This window comes from Oncorhynchus mykiss, chromosome 30 (genome assembly GCF_013265735.2).
Source record: "Oncorhynchus mykiss isolate Arlee chromosome 30, USDA_OmykA_1.1, whole genome shotgun sequence".
Lineage (NCBI taxonomy): Eukaryota > Metazoa > Chordata > Actinopteri > Salmoniformes > Salmonidae > Oncorhynchus > Oncorhynchus mykiss.
Genome location: NC_050570.1, coordinates 18,359,900 through 18,384,632, shown reverse-complemented (window position 1 = coordinate 18,384,632; position 24,733 = coordinate 18,359,900). Strand labels below are relative to the sequence as shown.

Here is a 24,733-nt window from a genome sequence, read left to right as displayed (position 1 = left end):
TTCTACACTTGGTACTCTTCATCTATTCATGTGCCTTTACCCTAAATATTTCACCAGCAAATTATTATTTCATGCCCCTCTGAACATCTCTCTCCCCAGCCTGTCTGAAACAGAGAGACAGAGAGTGAGTGAGAAAGACAGAGAGAGAGCAAAAGAGGGAGATGGAAAGAGAAAGATTGAGGGAGAGAGGGAGCGGGCGGGGTGGCAGAACAGAAAGTGTGCCACAGAGCAGACAGACGCTCTGCAGTCCCGATCAGTCCCAGACCCACATCTGTTTCAGCCCAGAAACAGCGGCCTAAATCAAATGTTTCCCCCAGTGATTGATGGACAGATTAGGGGGGGTGATGAGAGGATGGATGGAGGGAGGGCTGTGGCCCTGCTGCTGGCTCTGTACTGTTATGTGATCTCCTAGCCCAGTCTCCCCCCCCCCCCCCCCCCCCCCCACCCACCCATGGATAATCCTTCTAAATTCTCGGCTCAACTTGCTCCAGTTCCAGCTCCTCTAAATTGTGATTGAATGCTGGCCTGTCTGTCTACCCCCTCCCTCCTCTCCTAGATTAACCAGATCTGTTTGGTGTTTCAGGATCCCCCATGCTGTGTGACACCACCAGGGCCCAACTGAGCCACACTGAGAGAGAGGAGAGGAGACTCCCCCCTCACTCCCCCCACTCCCCTAGGATGCTCTGAGACCAGAACACGCTGGGTCTGTAGTTATATCACTCACAACCTGACCCATACAGAAAACCGGTCTGCATTGAGGAATGTGTTATTGTGAGTGCTGATGTAAAATGGCAGTAGTCGGTCTGGAATGTAGTCTGTGGTGGTCCACTGTCTAGTGGTCAGAGGATTTGTTAGGCCATCTCTTCTCTACTGCAGTCTATCCCCCTCCCTCCCCCCGCCCCTGTGTGTGTGTCAGACCAGTGTGGTAGGAATGAAGGTCAGTGGGGCCCTGTCGGCAGCCGCCCCTCCCCCACCGGGGTTGTGTACTGAGTTGAGGCCGTTGGTCCAGGAAACCGCCACAGCACTAGGCACAAACTGAGCTGCACAACCCGCAGCTTAATTACTGGAAAGCCCAAAGAGTGTCTGACCTCCACCATTAGCCTAATTGAAATTTAATTGAATTTCCTTGTCTAGACTAATTAAGCTCCTACTGAAACCTGCAATATTTTAGCCGCCTAGTTAGCCTCTGGACAGACAGGATTCGCACCCTATTCTGTGGAAAGAAAGCGTGAGGAAAAAGGGGGAGAGAAGTTAGAGGGTAAAGAGGTGGAGCGGAAAAGGGCAAAGGGGAGAGGTCTGGTATTGGCTCTCAGGGGTGGGGGTGGTGAGATGGAGTGAGGGAATGAGGAGGGAGAGAGAGATGGACAGATAGAGTTGTGCAGACTAAAGTCCGGTCAGGGCGTGTGAGGTGAAGTATTACAAGCATTTCGCTACACCTGCAATAACATCTGCTAAATGTGACAAATAAAATTTGTTTGGATTTGAAGCAGCCTATGCCACTGATCTGGAGCATGTGGTTGAATAACACTGACATGCATTATCTTTTTAGCCTCAGTTGTGTGCATGCATTTGTGTGTGCGTGTGTCCCAGGCTTTTTGTGCGTAGCCCCCATTTAGCACAAGGGCATGTTGCGTGTCAGCTCAGCGCGCGTGTGTGTACGCACCTGTTTGTATGTTTCAGTAGTATGTTCCTCCTTCATGACACTTCCATCCCCTCAGCTATAAAGTGCCCAAGAAAGGGAATGGAACTGAACTAAATGATTACCGTCCCACAGCAATCAACCCCGTCACCGTGTGGTGCTTTGAGAGACTCGGCAATGACCACATCACCTCCTCCCTCCCTGACACACTCGAACCTCTCCAATTCACCTACCGCCCAGACAGATCCACGGACGACGCAATCGCCATTTCACTGCACACTACCCTCACCCACCTGGAGAAAAGGAATGCATATGTGAGGACACTGTTCATCGACTACAGCGTAGTGCCCTCTAAGCTTGGTGCCAGGTATACAACCCTCGCTCAACGTCAGCAAAACAAAGGGGCTGATTGTGGACGTCAGGAAGAACCAGGCTGGGCACATCCCGATCCTCATCAATGGCAGCCCTGCCATGGAGACGGTCAAAAGTTTCAAGTTCAGGAGGCTGAAGAAATTTGACCTGTCTCCGAGGGCCCTCAGTGTTCTACAGGCGCACCATCAAGAGCATACTGTTAAGCTGCAACACAACCGCCGCTAACCATAAGGTGCTACAGAAGGTGAAACCGAACGCACCATTGGGTGCACACTGCCTGCCTTCCAGGACACCTTCAACACCAGGTGTCGCAGGAAGGCCAAGAAGATAATCAGGGACCCGATTCACCCGAGCCACGGACTGTTTATCCCACTTCCATAACTCAGACGCAGGCAGTGCAGGAGCATCATGGCAAAAACGGAAAGACTGGCCAATAACTTCTACCCCCAGACCATAAGGCTGCTGAATAGCCACCACTAGTCAGCTACCTAGTCCTCCCCCCACCGTCTATCCGGTTATATTGCCCTAACTCTAAAACAACATCCCTGCTGTGTTTGTGTTCCCCCAACTACACAGCGAGGGGAACAACACCAAAAGTGCTTCAGACAGGCTTCAGGGGGGGCAGGGTTCTCCTGGGGGGCGTTTGTTGAGATTCTTTGCTTTTAGCAGGTGAAAGACAGTGCCGTTTTAATGTTTGTGATTCACCATGAGTTATTCAGTTGACGTTTTCCCTTCTCAGTGCTTTGTAGGCAAGAATACATTAGCAAAAAGCATCCTAGCAGAGGAGAGGGAGGAGAGAGGGAAGAGAGGAGAGGCAAGAGAGAGAGATGCTAATGTGAGAGGGGGAGGGAGACAGTCATTAGGAGAGAAAGAGGAGGAGGAAAGGGGAGAGAAGAAGAGGGTGGTTGGAGAGAAAAGAGTGAGAGAGTGTTTGTGAAAGAGGGGTGCGGAGCGATAAAGAGAGCAAGGACAATGTTTTATGATATGTGTTGAAGTGACCTTACTCTCCCTTCTTCTTTCCTCTCCTTTCTTTTCTCTCCCCCAGGTCCCTATTCAGCCTGGTCAGTCTTTCAAGTTCACAGTCCTGGAGACTCTGGACCGCATCAAGGAAGAGTTCCAGTTCCTCCAGGCTCAATACCACAGGTGCTGTATACTCACTCACCACCCTCCACCTCCCCCCTTATATACTATACAGATAGTATATACACACCACCCTCCACCTCCCCCTTATAGACTATACAGATAGTATATACTCACACACCACCCTCCACCTCCCCCTTATAGACTATACAGATAGTATATACACACCACCCTCCACCTCCCCCTTATAGACTATACAGATAGTATATACTCACTCACCACCCTCCACCTCCCCCTTATATACTATACAGATAGTATATACACACCACCCTCCACCTCCCCCTTATAGACTATACAGATAGTATATACTCACACACCACCCTCCACCTCCCCTTTATAGACTATACAGATAGTATATACACATTCACCACCCTCCACCTCCCCATTATAGACTATACAGATAGTATATACACACCACCCTCCACCTCCCCTTTATAGACTATACAGATAGTATATACTCGCTCAATACCCTCCACCTCCCCCTTATAGACTATACAGATAGTATATCTTCGCTCACTACCCTCCACCTCCCCCTTATAGACTATACAGATAGTATATACACACCACCCTCCACCTCCCCTTTATAGACTATACAGATAGTATATACTCGCTCACTACCCTCCACCTCCCCCTTATAGACTATACAGATAGTATATCTTCGCTCACTACCCTCCACCTCCCCCTTATAGACTATACAGATAGTATATACACACCACCCTCCACCTCCCCTTTATAGACTATACAGATAGTGTATACTCACTCACTACCCTCCACCTCCCCCTTATATACTATACAGATAGTATATACACATTCACCACCCTCCACCTCCCCATTATAGACTATACAGATAGTATATGCTCACTCAATACCCTCCACCTCCCCCTTATAGACTATACAGATAGTATATGCTCACTCACTACCCGCCACCTCCCCCTTATAGAATATACAGATAGTGCATACTCACACATCACCCTCCACCTCCCCATTATAGACTATACAGATAGTATATACACATTCACCACCCTCCACCTCCCCATTATAGACTATACAGATAGTATATATACACCACCCTCCACCTCCCCCTTATAGACTATACAGATAGTGCATACTCACACATCACCCTCCACCTCCCCATTATAGACTATACAGATAGTATATACACATTCACCACCCTCCACCTCCCCATTATAGACTATACAGATAGTATATATACACTACCCTCCACCTCCCCCTTATAGACTATACAGATAGTATATACTCGCTCAATACCCTCCACCTCCCCCTTATAGACTATACAGATAGTACATCTTCGCTCACTACCCTCCACCTCCCCCTTATAGACTATACAGATAGTATATACACACCACCCTCCACCTCCCCTTTATAGACTATACAGATAGTGTATACTCACTCACTACCCTCCACCTCCCCCTGATAGACTATACAGATAGTGTATACTCACTCACTACCCTCCACCTCCCCCTTATAGACTATACAGATAGTGTATACTCACTCACTACCCTCCACCTCCCCCTTATAGACTATACAGATAGTATATACTCACACACCACCCTCCACCTCCCCCTTATAGACTATACAGATAGTATATACTCACTCACTACCCTCCACCTCCCCTTTATAGACTATACAGATAGTATATACTCACACACCACCCTCCACCTCCCCCTTATATACTATACAGATAGTATATACACACTCACCACCCTCCACCTCCCCCTTATAGACTATACAGATAGTGTATACTCACTCACTACCCTCCACCTCCCCCTTATAGACTATACAGATAGTATATATACACAACCCTCCACCTCCCCCTTATAGACTATACAGATAGTATATACTCGCTCAATACCCTCCACCTCCCCCTTATAGACTATACAGATAGTATATACACACTCACCACCCTCCACCTCCCCTTTATAGACTATACAGATAGTGCATACTCACTCACTACCCTCCACCTCCCCCTTATAGACTATACAGACAGTATATACTCACTCACCACCCTCCACCTCCCCTTATATACTATACAGATAGTATATACACACTCACCACCCTCCACCTCCCCCTTATAGACTATACAGATAGTGCATACTCACTCACTACACTCCACCTCCCCCTTATAGACTATTCAGATAGTATATACACACCACCCTCCACCTCCCCCTTATATACTATACAGATAGTATATACACACCACCCTCCACCTCCCCCTTATAGACTATACAGATAGTATATACACACCACCCTCCACCTCCCCCTTATAGACTATACAGATAGTATATACTCACACACCACCCTCCACCTCCCCCTTATAGACTATACAGATAGTATATACTCACTCACTACCCTCCACCTCCCCTTTATAGACTATACAGATAGTATATACTCACACACCACCCTCCACCTCCCCCTTATAGACTATACAGATAGTATATACTCACACACCACCCTCCACCTCCCCCTTATAGACTATACAGAAAGTATATACTCACACACCACCCTCCACCTCCCCCTTATAGACTATACAGATAGTATATCTTCGCTCACTACCCTCCACCTCCCCTTTATAGACTATACAGATAGTATATACTCACACACCACCCTCCACCTCCCCCTTATAGACTATACAGATAGTATATACTCACACACCACCCTCCACCTCCCCCTTATAGACTATACAGAAAGTATATACTCACACACCACCCTCCACCTCCCCCTTATAGACTATACAGATAGTATATCTTCGCTCACTACCCTCCACCTCCCCTTTATAGACTATACAGATAGTATATACTCACACACCAACCTCCACATCCCCCTTATGGACTATACAGATAGTGTATACTCACACACTACCCTTCACCTCCCCCTTATAGACCATACAGATAGTATATACAGTGCCTTGTGAAAGTATTCGGCCCCCTTGAACTTTGCGACCTTTTGCCACATTTCAGGCTTCAAACATAAAGATATAAAACTGTATTTTTTTGTAAAGAATCAACAACAAGTGGGACACAATCCTGAAGTGGAACGACATTTATTGGATATTTCAAACTTTTTTAACAAATCAAAAACTGAAAAATTGGGCGTGCAAAATTATTCAGCCCCCTTAAGTTAATACTTTGTAGCGCCACCTTTTGCTGCGATTACAGCTGTAAGTCGCTTGGGGTATGTCTCTATCTGTTTTGCACATCGAGAGACTGACATTTTTTCCCATTCCTCCTTGCAAAACAGCTCGAGCTCAGTGAGGTTGGATGGAGAGCATTTGTGAACAGCAGTTTTCAGTTCTTTCCACAGATTCTCGATTGGATTCAGGTCTGGACTTTGACTTGGCCATTCTAACACCTGGATATGTTTATTATTGAACCATTCCAATGCAGATTTTGCTTTATGTTTTGGATCATTGTCTTGTTGGAAGACAAATCTCCGTCCCAGTCTCAGGTCTTTTGCAGACTCCATCAGGTTTTCTTCCAGAATGGTCCTGTATTTGGCTCCATCCATCTTCCCATCAATTTTAACCATCTTCCCTGTCCCTGCTGAAGAAAAGCAGGCCCAAACCATGATGCTGCCACCACCATGTTTGACAGTGGGGATGGTGTGTTCAGGGTGATGAGCTGTGTTGCTTTTACGCCAAACATAACGTTTTGCATTGTTGCCAAAAAGTTCAATTTTGGTTTCATCTGACCAGAGCACCTTCTTCCACATGTTTGGTGTGTCTCCCAGGTGGCTTGTGGCAAACTTTAAACAACACTTTTTATGGATATCTTTAAGAAATGGCTTTCTTCTTGCCACTCTTCCATAAAGGCCAGATTTGTGCAATATATGACTGATTGTTGTCCTATGGACAGAGTCTCCCACCTCAGCTGTAGATCTCTGCAGTTCATCCAGAGTGATCATGGGCCTCTTGGCTGCATCTCTGATCAGTCTTCTCCTTGTATGAGCTGAAAGTTTAGAGGGACGGCCAGGTCTTGGTGGATTTGCAGTGGTCTGATACTCCTTCCATTTCTATATTATCGCTTGCACAGTGCTCCTTGGGATGTTTAAAGCTTGGGAAATATTTTTGTATCCAAATCCGGCTTTAAACTTCTTCACAACAGTATCTTGGACCTGCCTGGTGTGTTCCTTGTTCTTCATGATGCTCTCTGCGCTTTTAACAGACCTCTGAGACTATCACAGTGCAGGTGCATTTATACGGAGACTTGATTACACACAGGTGGATTGTATTTATCATTAGTCATTTAGGTCAACATTGGATCATTCAGAGATCCTCACTGAACTTCTGGAGAGAGTTTGCTGCACTGAAAGTAAAGGGGCTGAATAATTTTGCACGCCCAATTTTTCAGTTTTTGATTTGTTAAAAAAGTTTGAAATATCCAATAAATGTCGTTCCACTTCATGATTGTGTCCCACTTGTTGTTGATTCTTCACAAAAAAATACAGTTTTATATCTTTATGTTTGAAGCCTGAAATGTGGCAAAAGGTCGCAAAGTTCAAGGGGGCCGAATACTTTCACAAGGCACTGTACACACCACCCTCCACCTCCCCCTTATAGACTATACAGATAGTATATACTCACACACCACCCTCCACCTCCCCCTTATAGACTATACAGATAGTATATACTCACTCACTACCCTCCACCTCCCCTTTATAGACTATACAGATAGTATATACTCACACACCACCCTCCACCTCCCCCTTATATACTATACAGATAGTATATACACACTCACCACCCTCCACCTCCCCATTATAGACTATACAGATAGTATATGCTCACTCAATACCCTCCACCTCCCCCTTATAGACTATACAGATTGTGCATACTCACACACCACCCTCCACCTCCCCCTTGTAGACTATACAGATAGTATATATACACCACCCTCCACCTCCCCCTTATAGACTATTCAGATAGTATATACACACCACCCTCCACCTCCCCCTTATATACTATACAGATAGTATATACACACCACCCTCCACCTCCCCCTTATAGACTATACAGATAGTATATACTCACTCACTACCCTCCACCTCCCCCTTATAGACTATACAGATAGTATATACACACTCACTACCCTCCACCTCCCCCTTATAGACTATACAGATAGTATATACACACTCACCACCCTCCACCTCCCCCTTATAGACTATACAGATAGTGTATACTCACTCACTACCCTCCACCTCCCCTTTATAGACTATACAGATAGTATATCTTCGCTCACTACCCTCCACCTCCCCTTTATAGACTAACAGATAGTACATACACACCACCCTCCACCTCCCCCTTATAGACTATACAGATAGTATATACACACCACTCTCCACCTCCCCCTTACAGACTATACAGATAGTATATACTCACACACCACCCTCCACCTCCCCCTTATGGACTATACAGATAGTGTATACACACCACCCTCCACCTCCCCCTTATAGACTATACAGATAGTATATACTCACACACCACCCTCCACCTCCCCCTTATAGACTATACAGATAGTATATACTCACTCACTACCCTCCACCTCCCCTTTATAGACTATACAGATAGTATATACTCACACACCACCCTCCACCTCCCCCTTATAGACTATACAGATAGTATATGCTCACTCACTACCCTCCACCTACCCCTTATAGACTATACAGATAGTGCATACTCACACACCACTCTCCACCTCCCCCTTGTACACTATACAGATAGTATATATACATCACCCTCCACCTCCCCCTTATAGACTATTCAGATAGTATATACACACCACCCTCCACCTCCCCCTTATATACTATACAGATAGTATATACACACCACCCTCCACCTCCCCCTTATAGACTATACAGATAGTATATGCTCACTCACTACCCTCCACCTCCCCCTTATAGACTATACAGATAGTGTATACACACTCACCACCCTCCACCTCCCCCTTATAGACTATTCAGATAGTATATACACACCACCCTCCACCTCCCCCTTATATACTATACATATAGTATATACACACCACCCTCCACCTCCCCCTTATAGACTATACAGATAGTATATACACACCACCCTCCACCTCCCCCTTATAGACTATACAGATAGTATATACTCACTCACTACCCTCCACCTCCCCTTTATAGACTATACAGATAGTATATACTCACACACCACCCTCCACCTCCCCCTTATAGACTATACAGATAGTATATACTCACACACCACCCTCCACCTCCCCCTTATAGACTATACAGAAAGTATATACTCACACACCACCCTCCACCTCCCCCTTATAGACTATACAGATAGTATATACTCACTCACTACCCTCCACCTCCCCTTTATAGACTATACAGATAGTATATCTTCGCTCACTGCCCTCCACCTCCCCCTTATAGACTATACAGATAGTACATACACACCACCCTCCACCTCCCCCTTATAGACTATACAGATAGTACATACACACCACCCTCCACCTCCCCCTTATAGACTATACAGATAGTATATACTCACTCACTACCCTCCACCTCCCCTTTATAGACTATACAGATAGTATATACTCACACACCACCCTCCACCTCCCCCTTATATACTATACAGATAGTATATACACACTCACCACCCTCCACCTCCCCATTATAGACTATACAGATAATATATGCTCACTCACTACCCTCCACCTCCCCCTTATAGACTATACAGATAGTGCATACTCACACACCACCCTCCACCTCCCCCTTATAGACTATTCAGATAGTATATACACACCACCCTCCACCTCCCCCTTATATACTATACAGATAGTATATACACACCACCCTCCACCTCCCCCTTATAGACTATACAGATAGTATATACTCGCTCACTACCCTCCACCTCCCCCTTATAGACTATACAGATAGTATATACACACCACCCTCCACCTCCCCCTTATAGACTATACAGATAGTGTATACACACTCACTACCCTCCACCTCCCCCTTATAGACTATACAGATAGTATATACTCACTCACTAACCTCCACCTCCCCATTATAGACTATACAGATAGTATATACTCACACACCACCCTCCACCTCCCCCTTATAGACTATACAGATAGTGTATACACACTCACTACCCTCCACCTCCCCCTTATAGACTATACAGATAGTATATACACACCAACCTCCATCTTACCCCATGCAGGCATACTGTATGTAGGCACCATCCTAATGTAAAACCCATGTATGTAACTCAAAACTCCCATCTTCAGACACACAGACATATGGATAGCGCAGACTTTTACTTCTATTCTGTGTTGATGTTTATGACATAAATTAGACACCATACAGTGGGAAAAAAAGATGATCTCCTTCTCTGCCACTGCGCTACCTCCCGAGTGGCGCAGCGGTCTGAGGCACTGCATCTCAGTGGTGAGGTGTCACTACAGGCACCCTGGTTCGAATCCAGGCTGTAGTACGTCATTTGGAGTCCCATAGGGCGGTGCACAATTGGCCCAGCGTCGTCTGGGTTTGGCCAGTGTAGGCCGTCTTTGTAAATAAGAATTTGTTCTTAATTGACTTGCCTAGTTAAATTAAAAATAAATATATGTATCTATATTTAAAAAGGAACTATAGTTGTGTGATATTGTATGTCATAAACATTAATACACAATAGAAAGGTCTGTGCTATCTGTGTGTCTGAAGATGGGAGTCTGAGGATTGTGTCCTATATGAATGTGTGTATCTCAGGGGGGAACTGCCCCTCCTCTCTCTAAAGGACTGGGGGATCCCCCTGGGAACCATTGTCACACTTCCACTGCTCCACTTATTATTCTGTGGAATATTACACGTCAGGCTTAATAATACTGCACTTGATGTATGTGAAAGCCAAGGGTGCAGTGAACTATAAGGTTGATATAACACAGTCATACACAGGTCAAATGCAGGTGGTGATTCTAATCTTATCCATCATAGTCCACCTGTCACAGTGGCAGGGTGCAAGCCTGGTCCCAGATCTGTTTGTGCTGTTTTACTGACTCCTACGCTCGATGTCACAGTGGCAGGGTGCAAGCCTGGTCCCAGATCTGTTTGTGCTGTTTTACTGACTCCTACGCTCGATGTCACAGTGGCATGGTGCAAGCCTGGTCCCAGATCTGTTTGTGCTGTTTTACTGACTCCTACGCTCGATGTCACAGTGGCATGGTGCAAGCCTGGTCCCAGATCTGTTTGTGCTGTTTTACTGACTCCTACGCTCGATGTCACAGTGGCAGGGTGCAAGCCTGGTCCCAGATCTGTTTGTGCTGTTTTCCTGACTCCTACGCTCGATGTCACAGTGGCAGGGTGCAAGCCTGGTCCCAGATCTGTTTGTGCTGTTTTACTGACTCCTACGCTCGATGTCACAGTGGCAGGGTGCAAGCCTGGTCCCAGATCTGTTTGTGCTGTTTTCCTGACTCCTACGCTCGATGTCACAGTGGCAGGGTGCAAGCCTGGTCCCAGATCTGTTTGTGCTGTTTTACTGACTCCTACGCTCGATGTCACAGTGGCAGGGTGCAAGCCTGGTCCCAGATCTGTGTGTGCTGTTTTACTGACTCCTACGCTCGATGTCACAGTGGCAGGGTGCAAGCCTGGTCCCAGATCTGTTTGTGCTGTTTTACTGACTCCTACGCTCGATGTCACAGTGGCAGGGTGCAAGCCTGGTCCCAGATCTGTTTGTGCTGTTTTACTGACTCCTACGCTCGATGTCACAGTGGCAGGGTGCAAGCCTGGTCCCAGATCTGTTTGTGCTGTTTTCCTGACTCCTACGCTCGATGTCACAGTGGCAGGGTGCAAGCCTGGTCCCAGATCTGTTTGTGCTGTTTTACTGACTCCTACGCTCGATGTCACAGTGGCAGGGTGCAAGCCTGGTCCCAGATCTGTTTGTGCTGTTTTACTGACTCCTACGCTCGATGTCACAGTGGCAGGGTGCAAGCCTGGTCCCAGATCTGTTTGTGCTGTTTTACTGACTCCTACGCTCGATGTCACAGTGGCAGGGTGCAAGCCTGGTCCCAGATCTGTTTGTGCTGTTTTACTGACTCCTACGCTCGATGTCACAGTGGCAGGGTGCAAGCCTGGTCCCAGATCTGTTTGTGCTGTTTTACTGACTCCTACGCTCGATGTCACAGTGGCAGGGTGCAAGCCTGGTCCCAGATCTGTTTGTGCTGTTTTACTGACTCCTACGCTCGATGTCACAGTGGCAGGGTGCAAGCCTGGTCCCAGATCTGTTTGTGCTGTTTTACTGACTCCTACGCTCGATGTCACAGTGGCAGGGTGCAAGCCTGGTCCCAGATCTGTTTGTGCTGTTTTACCGACTCCTACGCTTGATGTCACAGGCTAGCAGGGTGTGGTGATATTGGTCTGTTCTTCCATATCATAGCAGAGTGTCTGTTTTATCAGAGTGTTAACAGAGTAGAGTTGACCTCCAGACTGTAACCTTGGTGCTGAGAGCCCAGCTTCACACCATGAGCTGAATACTCATGGCCATAACTCTCTCGGTCACAGCAGTGAACAGTGTGTTGAAACTAGTATTGTTCTCCCACTGCAGCCTGGATCCCATCGGTCTCTCTGTCTAATTGATCTAGACCATAACCTTTTTCAGTTTTGACGCAAAGAAGAGATTCAGGTTGAGCTGCAGCAGGGTAGGTCCTGCCTTAGATCAGTTTGTTGACACGTGTGTGTGTGTGTGTGTGTGTGTGTGTGTGTGTGTGTGTGTGTGTTTTCCCTCTTTCTCTGCAGCCTGAAACTGGAGTGTGAGAAGCTGGCCAGTGAGAAGACAGAGATGCAGAGACACTACATCATGGTAAGATCTATTCTATTTCCACCAGCGTTGGTTCACAGACATCAATGAGACAACGTGGAGAGGGTAGGCCCTGTCTCTGTCTTGCTTTACAAATATACCCCTCTCCATTACACCAACATAGGAAACTATCTAGCCCAGGGATAGGCAACTCCAGTCCTTTTCCCCATCCCAAGCAAACACAGCTGATTTAAAGTCATTGCGTTCTAAACTAAAGATCCGGGTTAGTTGATTATTGGAGTCAGGTGTGTTAGCTGGGTCTGGGGCAAAAGTGTGACACCAATCAGGCCCCCTGAGGACGGGAGTTGCCCGTCCCTGATTCTAGCTTGTTGAGGAGCCTCATCTTGAGTTAGGAGGATGAGACTCTCAGACTGTCCAAAAGCAGAACATGTCCCTCTCTCTGTCTCTGTCTCTCGCTCTACTCCCTCTGCAACAGCTTGAGCCCCTCCACATCAGTCTGTCTGCCTAAAGACTTGTATGTTATTAACTATGTCTATGTCTGTGGAACAAACACGGTGAGGACAACCTGAATATGATATTAACCATCTGCTTAGCAGCTCCCATTTCATCAATGAGAGAGAGAGAGATGGAAGAAAGTGAGTTAGAGAGACTGAGAGAAAGTGGAAGAGCAGTGCACAATGGTAGACAGACAGACACTACCTCAGACTAAGAGTATTCACACTGTTCTCTGTGACTGTGAGAGGCTGTCCTTTATGGAAGATTTCACATTTGCAGGGTTTGATGGATGGTTGAGTTGGCGGTAGTTGGATAGATATGTGGGAGCCTTTACTCCAATGTGAGGAGAGACTACAGTCTACTCTGTGTTATAGACTGGGGGACAGTCAGCGACATTTGATCAACCCTCATGAATTCATATTAAATGTCATGAACTTTGTGACCACAGGACTGTTGGTCAACAGCAGGAAGAAATAGGCTAAAACGTCTGTGAATGAAGCCTTTTCCATAGTGTTGGTGGAGGATAGCTGGGGCAGGTGCGATATACATTTACAATCTTCGAAAAAAGGGTTACAAATGCGTTCTTCGGCTGTCCCCGTTGGAGAACCCTTTTTGGTTCAAGATACAGTAGTACTCTTTTGGGTTCCGTGCAGAACCCTCTGCGTAAAGGGCTCTACATGGAACTCAAAAGGGTTATATCTGGAACCAAAAAGGTTTCTCCTATGGGGACAGCCGAAGAACCATTTTCGGTTCTAGATAGGACTTTTTTTTCTAAAATGTGGATATATCTGATTTTCAACATCTCAATTGGCATTAGGTCTGAATTTGTTGCTTTTTAAACATTTTGATTGTTTGTTTTGCATCATTGTCTTGCTGCATGACCCAGCTGCGCTTCAGCTCACAGACAGATGGCCTGACATTCTCCTGTAGAATCCTCTGATACAGAGCAGAATTCATGGTTCCTTCTATTAAGGCAAGTTGTCCAGGTACTGAGGCAGCAAACCATCCCCAAACCATCACACTACCACCACCATGCTTGACCGTTGGTACGAGGTTCTTACTGTGGAATGCAGTGTTTGATTTTCGCCAGGCATAATGGGACCCACCTCGTCCAAAAAGTTTACTCAAGTTTGCCAGGAAGCACCTGGATGATCATCAAGACTCTTGGAAGAATGTACTATGGACAGATGAGTCAAAACTTTTTGGATGACATGGGTCCCGTTATGCCTGGCGAAAACCAAACACTGCATTTCAAAGTTAGAACCTCAAGCATGGTTTACAAATCAAATCAAATTTATAAAATACTTTTTTGCCCCACTGTATATGGATGGGCGATGCCCGAGCGGCATAGGCAAGGTGCAATAGATGGTATAAAATACAGTATATACATGTGATATGAGTAATGTAAGATATGTAAACATTATGTGGCATTATTTAAAGTGACTAGTGATCCATTTATTAAATTGTTCGTAAGGGTTTTGGGTGACAAGCCAAATTTCTGTTGCGCCTTCTTCACCACACTGTCTGTGTGGGTGGACCATTTCAGTTTGTCGTTGATGTGTACGCTGAGGAACTTAAAACTTTCCACTTTCTCCACTGCTGTCCCTTCTATGTGAATAGTGGGGTCCTCCCTATGCTGTTTCTTGAAGTCCACGATCATCTCCTTTGTTTTGTTGACATTGAGTGAGAGGTTGTTTTCATGACACCACACTCTGAGTGCCCTCACCTCATCCCTGTAGGCTGTCTCATCGTTGTTGGTAATCAAGCCCACTACTGTTGTGTCGTCTGCAAACTTGATGATTTGAGTTGGAGGCGGAATGGCCACACAGTTGTGGGTGAGGGAATGCAGGAGGGGGCTGTGCATGCACCCATGTGGGGCCCCAGTGTTGAGGGTCAGCGAGGTGGAGATGTTGTTTCCTACTTACACCACCTGGGGGCGGCCCGTCAGAAAGTCCAGGACCCAATTGCACAGGGCGTTGTTGAGGCCCAGGGCCTCCAGCTTGATGATGAGCTTGGAGGGTACTATGGTGTTGAATGCTGAGCTGTAGTCAATGAACAGCATTCTTACATAGGTAATCCTCTTGTCCAGATAGGATAGGGCAGTGTGATGGCGATTGCATCGTCTGTGAACCTGTTAGGGCGGTATGCAAACTGAAGTGGGTCGAGGATGGCTGGTAAGATGGAGGTGATATGATCCTTGACTAGTCTCTCAAAACACTTCATGATGACAGAAGTGAGTGCTACGGGGCAGTAGTCATTTAGTACAGTTATCTTTGCCATCTTGGGTACAGGAACAATGGTGGCCATCTTGAAGCATGTGGGGACAACAGACTGGGATAGGGAGCGATTGAATATGTTCGTAAACACACCAGCCAGCTGGTCTGCACATGCTCTGAGGACGCGGCTAGGGATGCTGTCTGGGCCAGCAGCCTTGCGAGGGTTAATGCGTTTAAATGTTTTACTCACATCGGATAAGGAGAGGGGGGGGGGGCGTAGTTCTTGTTAGCGGACCGCGACGGTTGCACTGTATTATCCTCAAAGCGGGTAAAGAAGGTGTTGAGTTTGTCTGGAAGCGTGATGTCGGTGTCCGTGGTTTTCATTTTGTAGTCTGTGATTTCCTGTAGACCCTGCCACATACCTCTCGTGTCTGAGCCGTTGAATTGGGACTCCACTTTGTATCTGTATCGGCATTTCGCTTGTTTGATTGTCTTGCGGAGGGAATAACTACGCTGTTTATATTCAGCCATATTCCCAGACCTCTTTCCATGGTTAAATGCGGTGGACGTGATGGTGGTAGTGTGATGGTTTGGGGATGCTTTGCTGCCTCAGGACCTGGATTATCCAAAACACACAATCAAGTCTACAAAAAAATGGTTTAAAAGCAACTAATTATACGTTTTGGAATGGCTTAGTCAAAGTCCAGACCTAATCCCTATTGAAATGTTGTGGCAGGACTTGAAATGAGCAGGTCATGCTTGAAAACCCTCAAATGTCGCTGAGTTAAAGCAGTTCTGCTTGGAATAGTGGGCCAAAATTCCTCCACAGCAATGTGAGAGACTGATGAACAACTACAGGAAGCATTTGGTTGCAGTCATTGCAGCCAAAAATGGCACAACCAGTTATTGAGTGTAAGGGGGCAATTACTTTTTCACACAAGGTAATTGGGTGTTGCATAACTTTTGAATAAATAAAATAAGTATCAATTTTTGTTAGTTATTTGTAAACTCAGGTTCCCTTTATCTAATATTAGGTTTTGGTTGAAGATCGGATAACATTCGGCATCAAAAATATGCAAAAATAGAGAAAATCACAGAGGGGGCAAATACTTTTTCACGGCACTGTATATTGGTGTACATACAAGTTATGTAGAGTAGCCTAAGAATGGCTGGGGTTGAGGTTAGCTCTGAGGAATGGTCTCTAACATCTGTGTCTGTGATGTCTGTAATGCCTACTGTATTGGCAGTGATCTGGAGGGAGGGAGTGTAAGGAACAGAGTGAGAAGGAGGGAGATTGAGAGGGAGGGAGAAAGGCAGGGACAGGGGCTTAGGAGTGAGAAAGGGAGAGAAAAAAAATAGAAAAGGGAAGTTGAGAGAGGCAGTCAGACAGAGAGAGATACAACACCAACAGAGAGAGACAGAGAATGACAAAGATAGAGTGGCTGAGATGGAAAGGCAGGAAAAGAGAGGGATAGAGAAAGAGAGCGTGAGCACAGACACGTAAATAATGGGAAGTAACAAAGTCTCAGTGGCTCCACAGTGGAGCTAACCCAGAAGGATATATTTAGGTAGTTAGACTGTAGCCTTAAGACTTGTTTGCACAGGCAGTCCAGTCTTTCTTTAGACTGCTCCTATCATTCATTATTCTGTAACTTTAAAAACCAGGTATGGGATGTTCCCACCCGCTAATGTACTACTTCCAGGGAATGACTTACGACTCGGCTGATGATGATAATGATGATGATGTTGAGCATGGAATAGACATGAGGATTCATTTGGAGCATCATATTGGAATGTTGCCTCCGTAAAACGAGGTAAAAGCATAAGCAGGCAGGCAGGCAGCAGGGGGTGATGTTTTATACATTTGATTAACGCACTCTGCAGCTTTATGCATAAGCTAAACTCAGCAAAAAAAGAAATGTCCCTTTTTCAGGACCCTCTCTTTCAAAGATACTTTGTAGAAATCCAAATAACTTCACAGATCTTTATTGTAAAGGATTTAAACACTGTTTCCCCATGCTTGTTCAATGAACCATAAACAATTAATGAACATGCACCTGTGGAACAGTCGTTAAGACACTAACAGCTTAGACTGTAGGCAATTAAGGTCCCAGTTATGAAAACAGGACACGAAAGAGGCCTTTCTATAAACACCAAAAGAAAGATGCCCAGGGTCCCTGCTCATCTGCGTAAACGAGCCTTAGGCATGCTGCAAGGAGTTATGAGGACTGCAGATGTGGCCAGGGCAATAAATTGCAATGTCCGTACCGTGAGAAGCCTAAGACAGCGCTACAGGGAGACAGGACGGACATCACACCTGCGGAACAGGTACAGGATGGCAACAACAACTGCCCGAGATACACCAGGACCGCACAATCCCTCCATCAGTGCTCAGACTGTCCGCAATAGGCTGAGAGAGGCTGGACTGGGGGCTTGTAGGCCTGTTGTAAGGCAGGTCCTCACCAGACATCACCGGCAACATTGTCGTCTATGGGCACAAACTCACCGTCGCTGGACCAGACAGGACTGTCAAAAAATGCTTTTCACTGACGAGTCGCGGTTTTGTCTCACCAGGGGTGATGGTCGGATTTGCGTTTATCGTTGAAGGAATGAGCGTTACACCAAGGCCTGTACTCTGGAGCGGGATCGATTTGGAGGTGGAGGGTCCGTCATGGTCTGGGGTGGTGTTTCACAGCATCATTGGACTGAGCTCGTTGTCATGGCAGGCAATCTCAACGCTGTGCGTTACAGGTTAGACATCGTCCTCCCTCATGTGGTACCCTACCTGCAGGCTCGTCCTGACACGACCCTCCAGCATGACAATGCCACCAGCCATACTGCTCATTCTGTGCGTGATTTCCTGCAAGACAGGAACGTCAGTGTTCTGCCATGGTCAGCGAAGAGCCCGGATCTCAATCCCATTGAGCACGTCTGGGACCTGTTGGATCGGAGGATGAGGGCTGGGGCCATTCCCCCCCAGAAATGTCCGGGAACTCGCAGGTGCATTGGTGGAGGAGTGGGGTAACATCTCACAGCAAGAACTGGCAAATATGGTCCATGAGGAGGAGATGCAATGTAGTTCTTAATGCAGCTGGTGGCCACACCAGATACTGACTGTTACTTTTGATTTTGACTCCAACTTTGTTCAGGGACACATTATTCCATTTCTGTTAGTCACATGTCTGTGGAACTTGTTCAGTTCATGTCTCAGTTGTTGACTCTTGTTATGGTCATAAAAATATTTTAATGTTAAGTTTGCTGAAAATAAACACAGTTGACAGTGAGGACGTTTCTTTTTTATGGAACCTGTCTCTGTTAGATATGGAAGCCGTCTCTGTTCGTCTTCTGTGGTAGTCTACAGAGACATGGACATACACACACGAGAGGGTGTCTGCGGGCGCCTTGTTTCTGGTTGTTGTATTTATAATTCATGGGGCTCAGATTTCACAGCTCTCCTGAAATCTGTGTATTTGCAGCCATTTTTATCCCAATATCAAATCATTTCTGGGTAATAATTAAGCACCTTACTGTGATGTGTCACTACAGATCTGGATTCGATCCTGGGCTGTGTCGCAGCCGGCCGTGACCGAGAGACACATTTGGTCCAGCATCGTCCGGGTTAGGAGAGGGTTTGGCTGGCCGGGATGTCCCAACACACTCTAGTGACAACTGTGGCGGGCCGGGTCCATGCACGCTGACACGGTCGCCAGGTGTACTGTGTTTCCTCCGACACATTGGTGCGGCTGGTTTCCGGATTAAGCGAGCAGTGTGTCAAGAACCAGTGCGACTTGACAGGGCAATGTTTCGGATGACGCATGGCTCTCGTCCTTCGCCTCTCCCAAGTATGTACGTGAGTTGCAGTGATGGAATAAGACTGCAACTACCAATTTGGAGATCACAAAAAATTGGCGAGAAAAAAGGGTCAAAAGTTGTCAAAAATATATAAAAAGAAACAAAAATAGCTTTTTAGAAAAGGGCAATTTCTCAAGCAACAAAATTCAGGCAGGCTTTTCAAAAGGCATTATCATAATTTTCACAATTTCACAGTATTTTTCCAACTTCAAAACACAGGAAAATCACATTTTTGGCTGCTCTGGGCCTAAATAAGACCACATTGTTTCACTGTCTGATCAGAGAATGAGAGGTATCTGTCAGTGTCAGGTCTGAGACAGGGAGACAGAAGAGGTTGGCATGTGTCTGTGTCATTTCTGTGGGTTTTATGAGTGTGTTTGTGTGTGTGTTTAGTATTTGTGTGTAGTGTTTCAGTTTGGAATAGAGGGGGTCTGCAGGGTTCCAGTTTTAATGACCATCCATGTGGTCACATGCACTATAACCCTGTGTGTGCATGTGTGTTTGCGTGCTATACATCCCCGCAGGGGGAGGGGTGTTTGTGAGGGGGGTGGATTAATGCACTACTCTCAGCCGCTTACTCCACCCCCAGCTTATCTGTCTGATTCAGCCTGACAAACTGTGCTCTCTTCAGGAACATTACAGTCACAGATTGCGAAAGAGAGATGGAAAGAGGGAGATGGAGAGAGAGATTGAGTATCAGAAGAGGGGAGGGGAGGAAGGAGAGAACCAGGGCAGAGGGGGAGAGGGGAAGGGATGAGGATAGAATTGTAAAAGGAATGCACCCTGGTAAGCTAACCGTTTCTATGACATATGACAGTGCAAGCTGAGGATTTAGGGAGAAAAAAAGGGTCCAGGAGGATTGTGATTTAAGAGTCTTCAACCTGCCTCGACTGTCTGGTAACATGTAGGAACACAGCAGAACACACATCTTTACAAAGATTGGCTGCTGGTGGCTCTATCAACATTTGTCAGCAGAATACCACCCTGCATCCCACTGTTGGCTTGCTTCTGAAGTTAAGCAGCGTTGGTCCTGGATGGGAGACCAGATACTGCTGGAAGTGGTGTTGGAGGGCCAGTAGGAGGCACCCTTTCCTCTGGTCTGGATGGGATATTAAATGGGTGTCCTGACTCTCTCTGGTCACTAAAGATCTCATGGCACTTATTGTAAGACCCTGGGGTCCTGGCTAAATTCCCAATCTGGCCCTCATACCATCACAGTCCCCATAATCATCCCCAGTTTACAGTTGGCTCATTAATCTCTCCCCTGTAACTATTCCCTAGGTCGTTGCTGTAAATGAGAATGTTCTCAGTCAACTTACCTGGTCAAATAAAAATATGCCCCTCATACTCTAGGCACAATGAGAAAGGCTACTCCAAGGTCAATCCATTTTGGTTGGGATTTGGTCGTATTTCTCCAACTCTGATTATGAACCAGGAAGTAAAGACTTTCTATCTACTTTTAGTTATTCCTCTATGTGGAGTTTACAGAGCTAAAAGTCAGATCTCACCAGTCTTAAGAACATGTGAGTAAAGCTTGCTAATGAATGTATTAATATACTGATGGTATCTGTTGGTGTGGGAGGAGAGAGAGAAGTGGAGAGACAGGCACCACATGAGGGATGCTGATAAACAATGCAGTCTACGTGCACGCACGCATGCACACCCACACACATACCATTTAGCCAAATCACCTTGGATTAGATGCACTCCACAGATCATCTTCTTAAGTCTGGAGATTTAACAGAATAGTAAAGACACAGGCTGGCTGGCTGGTGAGACACTTTGACACTCACTCAACATGATGAGTCACTGAAATGGAGGAAGGGCAAACGAGAGCGCAAACACTCTGAGAGAGAGAGAGAGAGAGAGAGAGAGAGAGAGAGAGAGAGAGCGAGAGAGAGCGAGCGAGCTGGTTGAGTGAAATGAAGTACTGACTGCTCAATGCGTTGGTTGCTCAGATGACTGTGAGTGTTATAGAAAGGAATAGAAAGACGGAGTGGGGGTGATGTTGTTGATGGTTTAGGACTATCACATGACTAGAGATTAGTTAGCCAATGACTTGCTTATGGTAGTCCATCGTATCTGATGATGACATCCACTTCGGAGTTAACAGTGAATTCTTTGACTGTGGAGTCCAATCTGAGATCCACAAACTGCATTGCAGATGGGGAATATGCAGTCTGTGTTGACGAGGGGCAGGCATGGTTGTTTGCCTCCTGAGCTGTTTTTGCTGTCTCTTTGTGCTCCTCTCCTCCTCCCACCTCTGTTCACCGGTCTGGCAGAGCTGCCGCCAGGTGGAATGGTCGACAGCAGCCTCCTCCAGGTCTGTGGATTTGATGTTGCATTGCTTTAGCAATGTTTTTAGCTGGTCCTTGTAGTGCTTCATCTGCCCCCCTGCAGATCGCCGGTCAAGATGTATCTGGCCGTACAGGATTTTCGCTGGCAAGCTCTCCTGAGACATTCTAATGAAATGCCTAAGCCTGCACAGTTGGTGCTGGGTGACCATGGCCTCCATGCTCTTGCAGTTGGTCTTAGCAAGTATTTCTGTTTGGGGCACACGGTTGCACCAGGTGATTCCCAGAATGTCTTATGTGGAATCGCTCAATCTGTTTGTTCACAGTTGTAATAAAGTGTGGTGATGCAGACGTCTTGATAGACGACGATTGTGGTGTGGAGGTGGAGATCCCTGTTTTGGAAGACCCTGCATCTGAGTTTCCCGAAGGCAGCAAATTCTTGTTGATCCTATTTTGAATTTTGAGGTCGATGCTGCAGCCCCCTGAGAGGATGCTGCCCAGGTATTTGAAGGATGGGACTATTGTCAGTGATTTATGTTCAATGGTGAAGACAGGCATGGTGGGTGGAGGGCTGGATCTCCATTGGCAGACCACCTCTGTCTTGGTGGTGTTGATTGACAGTCCCATCCTACTATAGACCCTCATAGATGCTACAAGGATGGACTGAAGGTCTTCTGGAGTGTGGGCCACAAGAGTACAGTCATCAGCATACCGCAGCTCAAGAACCCGCTCCGTCAAAACCTTGGTGGTTACTTGGAGCCTCCTTATGTTGAATAGATTTCCATCCAGTCTGAAGTACACTGCAACTTTGTGGAAAAGCTGGGTGACACATAGGTGGAAGATGTTAAAGAGTACCAGTGCCATCGCACATCCCTGTCTCATAATGATGCTTACTCCAAAGGGAAATGACTCCTGCCCTCCTATGGCCATTGGAGCCATCATCCCATCATGGAACTGGGAAAGGATGTTGACACATTTGTCTGGACAGCCACATTTGAGTAGAATGCCCCATAGTAGTTCCCTGCTCACAGTGTTGAAGGCCTTGGAGAGGTCGACGAATGTCATGAAAAGGTCCTGATGTTGTTCACGGTACTTCTCCTGGAGTTGCTGTGCCGCGAGTATCATGTCGACCGTCTCCTGTTCTTTTTGAAGCTGCATTGTGACTCTGGCAGCAGTTCCTCTGTGATGTTGTTCACCAGCATGTGTAGCATCACCTTGGCCACGAACTTGCCGGCCACTGCCGGAAGGGATATCCCCCGGCTGTTGCCGCAGATGAACTTGTCACCCTTGTTCTTATAGATGGTGACAATGTTTCCATCCCGCCACTGTTGGCGGGACAATCTCCAGGTCCCAAACCTCAGTGATGCACTGGTGGACCGTTCTGGTGCAGAAGTAACCTCCCTTCTTAAGTAGTTGTCAGCACCAGGGGTCTTGTTGTTCTTGAGGTAACGGAGAGCTGATAACACCTCCTGGAAGGTTGGCAAATGGTTGAAGTCTTGAATGGGTGGACGGACAGGCAGTTCTTCCAGGATGGAGTGGTCTGTAGGAGAGTGCTGATTAAGTAGTGCTTCAAAGTGGTCAGCCCACCTCATCAGGATCTGGTTTTGGTCCTTCAAGTGAGTCAGACCATCGGCTGTTTTCATGGGGGTGATGGAGTGACTTCTAGGGCCATAGATAACTTTAATTGAGTTGTAGAAATTGTGCATGCCGTTTTTGTTGACATAAATTTGGATTTCTTGTTTCTTATTCATCCACCGGCGTTGGGGGGACGTATTCTCACCTGGAGTTTAGCCAGTATCATACGGTGATCTGTCCAGCATTCTGCACCCCTCGTGGCAGGTGTCAGCAGGAAGCCATTAGTGTCAGAACGTCTCACTATGACGTAGTCAGGTGCCAGTGTTTGGAGCGTGGGTGCAGCTATGATGTTTTATATTTGTTCTTCTGCTGGAACAATGTGTTAGTGACAATGAGATTGTGCTCGGCACATAGAGTTAGTAGTCTCATGCCATTCTCATTGACCTGGCCAACACCATGACTCCGCTCCATATCCTTTTGTTCTGTCCCACCCTAGCGTTGAAGTCAACCAGCAGAAATATCTTGACATTCCTGGGGATGCGGTGTGACTGGTAGAAGCAGTCCTTTGCCTAATTTTCAGATGGTAACTTGGGTGCGTATGCACTGAGAAGAGTAGCATAACGCATCTTGGTTAGGGGGATACCGAGAGACATGAGTCTTTCACTTATGCCAACAGGTGTTTCGGCGAGGCTGAGTGATAGGCTGTTCTTAAAAGTCCCACACCATGCTGATGTTGTCCAACCGGAGGGTAACCTTTCCAGAAGAAGGTGTAACCTTCTCCCTCCTCTTTCAGGGAACCGTCATCCAGGAACCTGGTCTCACTCAGGGCAGCAATGTCAATGTTTTAGCACCATAGTTCTGTAGCAATCAAAGCTGTTCTCCGATGGGGTCTATCGCTATTATCGTCAGTGTCCAAGAGTGTGAGGGCCAACACACTCGCATGGTCGATCCTTGCCATCAAGTTAATGCGCACGTTCACTCACGCGCGCGCACACACACACACGCACACACATGCGAACCTATATACTGCGACATACACCCTCATCATACACCCTCATCTCTGTCACACCCTCTCTTTCTGTCTGTCACTCTCACACACACTGATACACACAAACAGTGTCACACACCACACACACCCTCCTCGTTGTGGTGGTTGGGGAGGTGACGTCAGCATCAGCAGGCTGGCTTACTGTTTCTCTGCCGGGCTTAGCCTTCGCCACATCCGCCACATGCCGTGCACAATCTGCTCCAGACTGACACACACACATGCATACACCAGGTATTATACACATAGCGCTCAATGAGAATGCACTGACACGAGAGGGATATTATATAATGGTGGGCGGTGGGGGAG

The 24,733-nt window shown here is 46.7% G+C and overlaps 1 protein-coding gene across 6 annotated transcripts in view; it reads left to right on the top strand.

Annotated features, from left to right (window-relative positions):
• LOC110521464 (transducin-like enhancer protein 4) overlaps positions 1-24,733 on the top strand; it is an 83,519-nt gene that overhangs the window by 7,923 nt on the left and 50,863 nt on the right. For all 6 annotated transcript variants that reach the window (XM_036968876.1, XM_036968877.1, XM_036968878.1 and 3 more), the window contains exons 2-3: positions 3,057-3,154; positions 12,926-12,989. In XM_036968876.1, the coding sequence (XP_036824771.1) occupies positions 3,057-3,154; positions 12,926-12,989 (162 nt within the window). The remainder of the gene's footprint in view (positions 1-3,056; positions 3,155-12,925; positions 12,990-24,733) is intronic.